Genomic DNA, 12,463 nt, shown 5'->3' on the forward strand with positions numbered 1-12,463 from the left:
TGTGTAACACATCTGTGTATGGACTTTAATGATTGCACACCTCACCACTTTAGTCTCACCTCACATTAAGACTATGCGCACGGATGTGCAATGCATGGTCTTAAAGATTGCACACCTCACCAATTTCGTCTTACCTAAAGCTCAATTGCTCATGAGATTGAATTACATTCACATACATATCCACCAATGCTAAATGGATTGAATTACATACCTTGATTTTAATATAGTACACTTTATCTACATTCGTTATCCAGTCTCTAAATTACATACTTTGATTTTAATATAGTATACTTTATCTACACTCGTTATCCAACATCTCATTTTTTATCTTTCTAAATTAATAAAAGTATAAAATGATTTAGGCTAAACAATAATCAATAAATATACAAATTCTCTCTTACTTTTTGGTGCATGTAACTTCCAAATAAGATGGTACACTTAGAAATACTTGTAAGATCTCCTCTCTCTCTCTCTCTCTCTCTCTCTCTCTCTCTCTCTCTCTCTCTCTCTCTCTTTAGAGATTCTTTCTATTTTAGTGTTTTTCTTGAATTTTAGGATTTTTGTCCGTGTTGTATGGTTTTTCTCTACATTATATGGTTTATCACATAAATGTCCTACATTTTTAGGGTTTTTCTTTGTGTTTGACACATTTAGGATTTTTCTTTGTTCTTTAGGGTTTCTCTCATGGTTAATCTATGTTTTAGGATCTTTGGCTATGTTTTTTATTTCTATTTGATTATAGGATTTAGGTCTACATATAAGGGTTTTGCTTTAGAATTTTCTCTCTCCTCTTTCCCATCTACCAACCCACCTAAGTGCTTGTTTGGTTGTGACCTACCCCTCCACTACTACACCCCCCCCCCTTGTGACATGCCCTACTACTACAAAATCAAAAACATTAACAATGATAGTGTCAACACTAACTCAATTGCTATGAGATCTATTAGGTGAAGTAGCATGTATGGGAATGACACCCTAGAGTATACACATCAAGGATGTATCCAACCCAATGGCTCCTCTCACATGCTATGGATTCACTTCAATGTCATGAACAAATTAGTGATCTTGTGAGAAGAAAATTATGAGTGAAATAGCTAGCCTTAAGCTAGAGATTGTCTCCTTGAAGGAGGACCTACACAAGATGGGCAACGAGGAGTCTCAAAGAGGGGGGGCTAAAATTTGAGTTGGAATAGATTAAAGAGGAGAATGTAGGGTTGTTTAAGGACATGCATGCCACCAAAGCTAAAATCAAAGAAAAGAATGCAAGGATACACAAGGTCATGCACACCAAGGAGGAGAAAGTGGGTGAAGCCTCCAAGTGGGTGGAAGTAATCATGAACAAAAATATACCCAAAGTCAAAGGTAATTATGACAACCATACTTGACAAGGAGAAGTGTATGTAATAATCTCCATGTGAGTAATTGGGCTCCCTACAAGAGTCTCGCCTAGGGAGGACAGAGAGCAAGCATATATGCAAATGGGTCCTAAGGAAAAGCATTTCATTAATGCTTGGTGAGAAGGGAAAGACGTGACAAGTACGAGCCCTATCCTCAAAGTTTAAGGATACACATTTATGCCTCCTTGCATGATTTGGAGTAAGTCCTCAAAGACCCACCTCATTATTCTTGTAGAGTTTGGAGCAATGCCCCTAGTAGTGAATACACTTTCAAGACAATGACATTCTTGTATTGCATCCACATTATGAATATGCATCTGCTCCCTAGATTGAATTGGAGTAAATCTAGATAATTAGCAAAGTAGGGATGGTATGTCAAGGTTACATGCCGATTCCTCCTACACTTGTTTCATATGGACCATCTACCATAAATTTATTACAATCCGGATGCACCACTATTACCCCTCATCAAGCATGACATTAATTGGCTCATCCACCATGAGCTCCTCTAATGACAAATTCAATGATGAACTCATGTCACATGGCTACATTCACTGTAGCTTCCCAAGAAGATGTAGTTCTATAAGGATTGTTTCTATGGATTACATACAAAAGCTTCATGAAAAAGCCCAACTATCTCTATAGACACAATGTCGCATGCCATGCTGATAGTAATCATGATGTATCCAAGCACCATAACCTTGACACTATAATAACAAAGGAAGAACAAGATCTAAACACACTACGCTCTACAGGTTGAGATGGAGGAGCACTACATTTTGGGATGTCTCGGGTTCTATGGGATGCAAGGAATTTCCTCTTGGTCGAGCCCTCGCTTACCATCAGAACTTTGGCTTCCAAGAGCCCATTGGCTGAGAATCATCTTCAAACAACCCCAAACCTTGATAACCTATAGACAACATTGGGAACTCCAAGTTGGAAGGATCATTCAGATGCCCTATATAGCCTTGATGCAAATCTGAGAGAGATTGGGATTTGGGAGTGGATTGGTTACATGGAAAACACTCCATTTCATGCAAGAGAGTGTACAAAGTTAAACACGTGGAAGGTTGGAGTATGAAAGTTCAAGGCCAGATTAGTGGTAGAGAGATGCACAAAAGCAAGGAGTAGATTATGGTGAGGCATTCAATGTCATTGCGATTGGTACATTGAGGGATGTGGTTGCATTGGCCATACATCATTGTTGGGCATTGCATTAAATCAATGTGATAAATGCACTTTTGAATGGGGACCTATAGGTAGAAGTTTGCATGAAGCCACCAGAGGGGTATATACATCCAAGACAACATGGAAAGGTTTCTAGGTTCAAGAAGGCCTTGTATGGGTTGGAACAAGACACCTAGAGCACATAATGCTATTCTAGATTGGTTTTTTCATAAGATAGGCTTCAAACACTGTCACATTGATGCATCTTTGTGCGTCAGAGATGTAGATGGACCGTTGTTCATCATCATTATGTATGTAGATGTCCTTATGCTCACAATCTCAAAAGTGAAACAGTACCTCCAAGATAGATACAAGATGAAGGACATGTTTTCCTTCACGTTGAGGTGGTTAAGGGCAATGGAGAAGCACATGAGAAACCTTGTAAATTTTAAATTCCATTTTGTCCAACTACAATTGGAAGGGTAAAGAGAAAAGAGAGAATAAAGTAAATTACTAGCATAATGCATAATAATGCCATCAAAACATACAGCTTTAGTACTTATTTTGCATCATACAAAGTACATCATGTTGCCAAACCTATTTGATCACACAACCTTGATCATTTTGTTGCCAACTGCTATTTATGTGATCATACCTTCCCTTTGATGCACTTCATGCCTATCAATATCGAACTACAAGGAGCACCCTTCTTTGCACTCATCCTTGTTACAATTTCATGCCCTTTTGGTTATATTTGGTAGGTTACCACAAACTTCCATATCTGATGCATCTATGCACACTGAAGAGGCTACGACCTTTTGGTGATGAGCCACATCAATCTCAAATGCAAATAACCCATTGACCTATCTTATGAAATTCCCTCACTCATATCGATTTTTCCTTCTTGGTGCTATGACAAAAACACATTTTACCTTTTAAACTCGTAAAAATAGTTATCATTCATTTATCCCCAAAGTTAAATGTCTCCCGCATTCTACATGAAAGAAACTTTTATGTTCTTTCTACTTCTTGTTGCCCACTGATATTATTAAATAAAAGGCGTTCAAAATGTCAGTAAAAGTTCTAGCTCTAGAATTAAACTTATGCCAAAGTTTGAATATAATACCAGCTAATGTACAACTATTTGGTAATATGACTCCTTTGTACATTGCCATAAGCAAAGTGGGATTTGTGGAAGTGTTCAGTTAGCCCATTTTGTTAGTTGAAAAAAAAAACATTAGAGCTTTCTCATGCTTTGTTGATTCCCTTATTGTAGTCACTTGTATTGCGTTGAAGAATATCATCCAATTTACCTAGTAACCGCTGTGGCAAGACAAAGTTACACTTCAGAGGTCCACAGTATAGATGTCTTTGTGACCTTCACTTTGCAATGGTAGATTTAGAGTTAACACACTTCAAAAAAGGATTTAGTTAACTCATTTTTTAGTGTTATGATGCATGCTTTTGAGTCTACAAAGGTGAGCTGGTTTGCCAACCCCCAACCTCTCTCTCTCTCTCTCTCTCTCTCTCTCTCTCTCTCTCTCTCTCTCTCACGCGCGCGCGCGCATGCACAAACAAGCTCTGAGGGACTTGTTTCCCACAAAACACTACTATTTTGCCTATTTGGCAACTTTCTCTCACCCACAACATGTGCTTGAACTATATAGACACTTTAAGCATGGGCTCTGTTTAAGTACCTCAACTAAGATGCTAGGATAATTCTTCAAAACCCCAAGGCAAAGAAACCTGATCCTATGAGGTCTTGCTTAACAGCACGTTATTGTTTGCAGTGGTATCTTGCATTGCTTGGCTCCTTCCTCTAGCCTCACTAAGGTTCTTAGTTTAGCTAGCAAAGTGGTTAGAAACATTAGGTATGCTGTGTACTGTGCGTGTATGAAACGAGTTTCAAAGTACTGACTGGGATACGGTGCATCACGCTTTTCAACAACAGATACCTGCATACCCATATACACTATGCCATAGAGCAAATATGTTCAATTACATATCATGAACTAATGGATTCGTATGAGTAGATCCATGTATCAAGCAAGAAGAAGAAGAAACTGAACACCTGACCCAGGAGCAGGAAAAAACTTGACCTAACTCTTGTTCCATACAGCTCCATACAGTTCGGAACATATGGTGTGGATTTTTTATTTTTTTAAGGTTAGGTACGAGTTTTGTATATAGTTAGCCTCACATTGAAACCTTATCCTTTCTTCTTATCCTACTAGTATTAGTATAGCACATACTGTAAAAGAGGGTTCCTGTTAGGACCAGGGGACTCTGTGTGGATCTCTATACTCTATAGTTAGTTGTCTTATGTGATTTGCATCTTGACTGCATAAATTTTATGTTAACCAATGATCTCCCATCTGTGACAACTGCCTAAAGACCAGTTCTCTGATGACAGGTCAGGAGTAGGAACTACATCCATCCTGCAATAGTCGGAGAGCCTGCCCCCCCTGCCCCCCTCCTGCCTCCTCGTAGAAGAGGGCAGGGCCAATCTAAGTCACCCAGGCTACTGCTCCCCAGGTGATAATATGCGGCATGGATCGCACCACTGTGTAGAGACGAAGAATCCTATGCCAGACCTGTGTTGCGATTTGGGACAGTCCCAAAGGCAGTGCCGCTGCCACTCCAAAGCATGGCTGCATTGCACACACTGTGCCGGCCAACCTCCAATGGCCAGCCAAGTGCCACTAGCGAGGCTGCAGTGGGCTAACCGCCAGAGGAAGCCCCACCTGCGCGGGCGGGAAATAGATCCTACTATTAGTTAAATGAAAAAACCAGCAAACAGGCTGAAATACATGCTCAGAACCTCCAAAAAAAAAAGAGGGGAAAATACTGGTGAGGGTAGTTCCCTCCATGGCTAGCCACTCCTGAAGGGAACTACCTCATCCAAAAGCGCCCCGGGGCTGCTTCTTTTTTTTTTTTGGGGGGGGGGGGGGGGGGGGGGGGGGGGGGGGGACCGGTGGCCTCTAGTGCCAAGTGAGGTCACCAGCACTATTCGAAAGGAAGGGGCCCTGCTACCAGATGCATAGGAAGGCCTCTCCGTGCGGGAGAGGTTCCGTGGGTGCCGAGTGCCCCGGGGGTTGCCCTCCCCGCCTTGACAGTGATCGGGCCGAACGTGGAGTCGGGACCGAAAACGGTGGAAAAACGGCCGACCGGCGGACCGGCAAGCCGTGCCGTGCCAACGGGCCGAGATGGATGGAAGGCAAGACCCGAGACGAGGCCGAGGGAGCTGAGCCGGGCACGAACGCAAGTGATCGGTGAGACCCGCAAGGAAAACGCGCGAAAGGCGCTCGACGGGCCGATGGAGCCGTTTCATGAAACATGGATTGTGGAAGGCCGCGTGCGGCAAAGGCGTCGCAGGACCGTTTCCGCTGGTCTCGTGTCATGCGGCAATGCTGCTGATGATCTCCCACCTCTAACCAATGCCACGGGACCAAGCCTGTGCTGGAGAGTCGGGGGTGGGGATAGTCCCTGTCCTGCAATGGGTGAGCTTGAGGGCCAGACCATCTGGTGAAAAGTAGAAGCCCCCAGCCAAACCTGTTGCGCTTTGAGGCAGTCCCAAAGGCAATGTCGTTGGACTCTTGCGGATGGCTACACCTCATGCACGTGCCAACTGCTAAACTCTTGTGAGCTACCTGAGAGGAAAAGAGTGACCTTCCGAGGTCGGAAGTTGTCCCACAATCGCTTCCAATAGTCTCTAAGGAAGCTAGGTGAGATGTCCTGGGAGGACTAGTGGTCTGTTGAAGCAAGAGTACCATCAATCTCATGCATCTCGATCCAATGGCCTAGCCTCACTGAGTAGAGAAAAGCGTGGTATAAGGCTCACTCAGCCTGTCCACTCCCAATCACCGCCTGGGTCCCACTGAATCTGCGTCAAAGGTCGGCCCTCCAGGAGCCAGAGTCTCCAGGACCTATCTCGGGCTACCTGCATCAAGCAGCGAAAAGGTGTGTGTGTGTGGGGGGGGGGGGGGGGGGGGGGGGGGATCGCTCGTGGAAGCCAATGATCCGGACCCTCTGAAATGAGCCACCACTAAAGTCCTCTGCCAAGGAGAGGGTCAGACGCCCATGGCCTCCAACGACGAAAATGAGAGCTGGTCCCTCATCTAATCCTAGAACCGCCAGAGGATGTCGTGGTGCGTGATGGCTCCCAACCACTGGGGAGTTCAATCGATGGTGAGGACTATCTGCTTTATGCCTCGGATCTCAGCAAGGTGTCTGTCCTGAGCCTCCTGCCGGCAGCCGCCTGAAACTAGTCCACCCACCAAGAGACTGAGCTGGGCTAGAACTGAGGGGCCCCCAAGCTATGACAAAACTCATGCCCGAAGGGTGACTGCTTGTCATCCTGAAGAGGTGGTTCCACATCAGCAGCTTTCGGAATCTCTCCTTGTCCGAGGCTGGGGGGAGCTGCTAGAGGGGTAGCTTGAGGTAGCCCCAAGCTCACATCAAACTGGCCGCAAATCTATCCTCAAAGGCAGTGCTCAGGCCTCGGGATCTGGCCTCCAAGAAACAAACGTGCAAATATTCCAGCAACTCGGTGGTATGATTGAGTACCTTCCAGGAAAGGACAATCCAGTGGCCGATGCTTTGAGCAGGAAGGGACAAGTGACTTGGATTCAAACCACTAGACTCGATCTTGTTGGTACAAGACGAGATGACATGAAGCACACGTACGCGGATTCCGAGGAATTCGATACACAATGGGAACAGGCATTGGATGCCACAGGACCATGCCACTTTCTGATACGCAATGGTTGGCTTTTCTACAAAGGCCGACTATGTGTCATGAAGTCGTTCAGGGCAGCTCTTCTCCATGATGCCCATGACGCCATTACTGGTGGTCATAAGGGCATGAATTCGACTCTGGAGAAATTGGAACGGCAATATTATTAGCCAAAGATGAGGTGAGATGTCACGATTGTGACGTGTTTATGTATCAGATTCTCTCTTCATTGCTGATTACTGTTGCAGATGCAAAGAGTTACCAGCCAAAGGGAACCCCTACCCTCGACTGGTTGCGACTCTTCGTCAAAGGATGTACCTCTTCATCGAATAGCCACATCTCTTCGACGAATGGTTGTATCCCTTAGTGAATGGTTGTGCCTCTACATCGACTGGACACATCCCTTAGCCTAAAAGTTGTACCCTTTCGTCTAAGGTCATGTCCCTTCATCAAAGGACATGCCTCTTCAAATGTGTCTCTTCATCTCCTATATAAGAGACCTATTGTACTCAGTTTAATAACAACAAGTCAATTCAATCTTGTCTCAAGTGTTCTCCTGAAGGTTCTTGTTCTAAGATAATTACTTAAGTAGTAATTAGTACACAATATGCAGGATTAACAACATAATCCTCACAGTGGTATCAGAGCAAATTTTTTCCTACCCGTGGGTTGTGAAGCCCTCACCCTCTCCGCGGCACTCCCTCATCCACCTCTCCTTTCGGTGTTGTATGGAAGAAGCAGAGCGATGGTGGACTTGGCGTGAATCCTTGCTCGTAGTAATGTAAACAAGCAGCAAACTTTTTTTTTCCGCCCTGTGAGATGCCCAAACCCTAACCCTAAAATCAGCCCGTCCAAACCCTAAAATTGGGTGTAGCAAGTGTTGAATGGAAGAGCAGGAGAGAATGCCCCATTTAATTCTACCCAATTTTGCCAATTTTGCTTGATTAAGCATTTTCCCAATTTTCTATCAAAAAAAAAAACGATGGGAAGCAGAGAATCAGAGAAGCAGCAACTCACATCAAAGTGCTTGTAGTATGCTGTGCTCTACTGGAGGCCCTCATCGCATCTTCTCGGGCTGCATTCTCTCCACGCAGGGTCGCCACCTTTCGATCCTGCCTCTTCACGTTTTCTTTTAAAAACGTGACGTTTCATATTTTTTTTTTTTTAAAAACGACACCAAAAGCCTTATAACTTAAGGCTTACATTAAGCCTTTTAATATACGTGGCTTCCACCAGCCACGTAAAGCAGCCACCCAACGGCAACTAGCGCTAGCGCACGCAAGGAAACCCGCCAGCGCAAGGAAGCCCAGCCGCCGCCGACCAGCGCATACAAAAAGAAGAAAAAAAAAGAATGGGAGAACCCGACGTGAAGCCACGGCCAGCGATTATTTTAAAAAAAAAACAACGGGCGTACGCTAATGTGAACCGGCACCCCCAACCCCCCGGATGCAGCCCTCTTCATGTATGCCCCTCTTGTCTTGGCAATGACTTTCTTGGCATGTAAGGCTTCCACCAAACCCTGCAGTGCAGAATTTTGTTGCTGACCAGAAATTACAACAAGCATAAAGTGTTGAAAGTGGCCTCAAATCCTCATTTTCTTCACCGATTTTCCTTCTCGGGCATGAAATGAAGGCATTTCAACTACTCTTGAAGCCTTCTCTGGCTACCTTTTCGTCACACTTGATCCATGGTGAGCCAAAGCCTCCTCAAGCTCCCGGCAAGCAACTTCTCGGCGTACAACACCCACAACAGGTTTCTTGTCCTCAGCACAGTTCTGTGGAGACCACCAGACATGAAATAACTTCGTTCGAGCCTCTGCATGCTCGTCGCAAACATTCTCAACATTACAACAGTTATGAGAAAGATCCATCTTTGAATCACTATCAGCAGAAGCCAAAGCAGCAATATGAAGCTTTCAGAAGATCTCCCCTTGAAGAGTCATCAATCTCTTCGAAGTGGGCTCACATAGTGGCACATATTTCCGACCCTAGTCGAGTACTCGGTCGTGAATGCCGCAACGCTGGACAAGTTCCCCCTTGCGAGCCATGCCATGCTCCTCCTACTCTGGAAGCCTTAATACCCGCTGATAAAGCTGACGATTCAAGAGGTTCTGGTTCATGTGTGGCATCCCAAATGCACACAACTTCTTTGGCTGTGGTCCAGGCAAAAACAAAAGCCTTGTCACCGCCCCTGCAGAATGAAGTCTTTGTCTCTTACATAATAACCGATGCAGTTGCAATGGTGAATGAAGATTCTTCAAGTCTGAAGGCTCCAGTTCTTACCTTGAATGGTACAAAGAATAATTCTCATACAGACTCTTGCAGTATGACTTCAGTCACTGCCTCTTTGGACAATACTTGTCCTAGTCTCGATGCACTATCTTTGCAGATGAAAGAGCCTTTAAACAATACCACTTCTTCATCTACGACAACCCTTGAAGACATCCGTGTTCCAGACAAGCCAATGGAATCCTTTTCAGATTTTCAAATGATGGTCACTAACCAAATGCAAAGTTTGGTGACACAATCCTTGATATTGGAGATTCAAGACAGTTTGCTTATGGTTTCTCTAAAGGCAGATGAAGATTCAATCTTTTCTTGGACAAAGCTCGAAGTTACCAATGATGTTAACAAAAGAGTTCCAGATATGATTCTCATACTTTCGGTAAAGATGAGACAAGTTGCAGATGCAGTTAATATTCAGTTTGGTATGTGCAAGATTGTTATGGTCAACAATAATGCCATGACATGGGATCTAGCAGCTAGAGCTTTGGATGCAGAAGCAATTCAATCATTTCCCTTCTTCCAGAGTCTCAACAACCATCCCTGGGTTTTATTTTAAATGGGAGGGAATGTCACGATTGTGACGTGTTTATGTATCAGATTCTCTCTTCATTGCTGATTACTGTTGCAGATGCAAAGAGTTACCAGCCAAAGGGAACCCCTACCCTCGACTGGTTGCGACTCTTCGTCAAAGGATGTACCTCTTCATCGAATAGCCACATCTCTTCGACGAATGGTTGTATCCCTTAGTGAATGGTTGTGCCTCTACATCGACTGGACACATCCCTTAGCCTAAAAGTTGTACCCTTTCGTCTAAGGTCATGTCCCTTCATCAAAGGACATGCCTCTTCAAATGTGTCTCTTCATCTCCTATATAAGAGACCTATTGTACTCAGTTTAATAACAACAAGTCAATTCAATCTTGTCTCAAGTGTTCTCCTGAAGGTTCTTGTTCTAAGATAATTACTTAAGTAGTAATTAGTACACAATATGCAGGATTAACAACATAATCCTCACATGAGATGTGTTTACATATGTACAACGCTATGATATTTGTCAAAAGGTGAAAGCTCCTCGTGGAAAGAAGATAGGGTTGTTACAGCAATTGCCAATTCCTGAGGGTCCTTTCCAAGATATTTCAATGGACTTTATCACGAATCTGCCTCCCAGTCTGAGTAAGCGTAATACGCAGTGCTTAACTATTGTTGTCACGAATCTGCCTCCCAGTCTAAGTAAGCGTACTACGCAGTGCTTAACTATTGTTGATAGATTTAGCAAATTTGTTATACTTATTCCTTGCAAGGCCAATGTGACCGCCAAGGATGTTGCCCAGTTGTTCATTCGGCATTGGTACCCGATTGGCAGGATTTCTAGGACCATAGTGTCAGATCGAGATGCCAAGTTTACCAGTCATTTTTGGAGGGCATTGTTTTATAACTTTGATACTAAATTGAATTTTTCCAGTGCATTCCACCCACAGACGGACGGCCAGACAAAGATATACAACCAGTTGGCCTTTGATGTGCTGAAGTGTTATGTCCACGATCAGCAAGGTAAGTGGGAATCTTATTTGCCTTTAGTTCAAGCTGTTTTGAATGATTCTTTTTCTTCAGCTACTAGCGGGACTCCATATGAGGCAACGTTTGGAAGACCTTTCCAGTCGTTGACCAAGGCCTCGTCTTCAGTACCTGAAGCAAACAGAGTGACGAAGTCTTACAAGGAGATTTTAGAGTCAGTAAAAGACAGATTGGCTGAAGCGCAAGAGGCCTACACTCGACAGGCTAATAAAGACCGAAGGGATATGAAGTTTTCGGAAGGGGATTGGGTTTATCTTTGGATTATGAAGCAAAGGTTGAAGCAGGTGGGCAAGCCATGCTCAAAGTTGTCTTTCAGGAGCTTCGGACCTTTTCCCATCCAGAAGAAGATTAATAAGGTTTCCATGCAGTTAAAGCTACCTCCGAGTTGGACTATGCACGATGTGTTTCACATCAATTGGTTAAAGCCATTGTCACGATTGTGACTAACTCTCTTAATCTCTCCTTAATTACTTCTTAATCCCTTATTAAGGAAAAGGACACCCGTGAAGGGTCACATCCTTACAGATGGGTCACTATCAAAGGACATGTCTATTCATTAAAAGACACACCCCTAAGTCCAAAGGACATAACCATTGATTCAAGAGCCACACCCCTTCCCAGGAATGTGTCTCTTCACTTGTACCCTTTCGGTCTCTATTTAAGAAAGGCCCTGTCTCAATGCAAACAACTCAATCTTTTCCTGCAGTATTTGTCTTATGTTCATTAATTAAGTCTCAATCATGTTAATAAAGCTATAAAAGCTTTACAGTGGTATCAGAGCAAACTTTTTCCGCCTTGACATGCCCAAACCCTAACCCTAACCCTAAAATCAATCCTAACCCTAACCCGAAAATCAGCCCGCCCAAGCCCTAAAATTAGGTGTAGCAAGTGTTGAATAGAAGAGCAAGAGAGAATGCCCCATCAAATTCAGCCCCCAACTCCTAATTTTTACTGATTAAGTTTGGGCTAGCCATATGCAGGACACTCTTGAATAAAGGCAAGACAAAAAAATAAGCAACCTTCAATCAGGAGGCTTACCCCCTTTAGTCGGCACCCTTCCATGGCCAAGCACCCCTTCCATGAACAGTCGCATCCCTTCGTGGATCTTCCCCTAGTCGACTGCCGGTGAAGAGCGCATGACGACTTGTTGATTTTTTTATTTTAAAAAAAATAACCAACATCCCTCGTACCAAAGGTTATGACCCTACGGGTCTAATTGCCACGTCTACAAATATTTTTTTTAAAAAAAAACCCACAAACTCACCTTACGGGTGCCTACGAAACGGCACCACCTTGCCTGAGCAG

General features: G+C 44.0%; 1 protein-coding gene across 1 annotated transcript in view; it reads right to left on the reverse strand.

Moving 5' to 3' along the window:
- Positions 1 to 3,522: 3,522 nt before the first annotated feature.
- LOC147639244 (uncharacterized) overlaps positions 3,523 to 12,463 on the reverse strand; it is a 38,776-nt gene continuing 29,835 nt past the window's right edge. The window contains exon 9 of the mRNA XM_086788813.1: positions 3,523 to 3,887. Coding sequence (XP_086644939.1) covers positions 3,813 to 3,887 — 75 coding nt within the window. The 3' untranslated portion in view covers positions 3,523 to 3,812. The remainder of the gene's footprint in view (positions 3,888 to 12,463) is intronic.

The sequence above is a fragment of the Cibotium barometz genome, chromosome 4, assembly GCF_041138505.1.
Source record: "Cibotium barometz isolate CiBa-2024 chromosome 4, ASM4113850v1, whole genome shotgun sequence".
Taxonomy (NCBI): domain Eukaryota; kingdom Viridiplantae; phylum Streptophyta; class Polypodiopsida; order Cyatheales; family Cibotiaceae; genus Cibotium; species Cibotium barometz.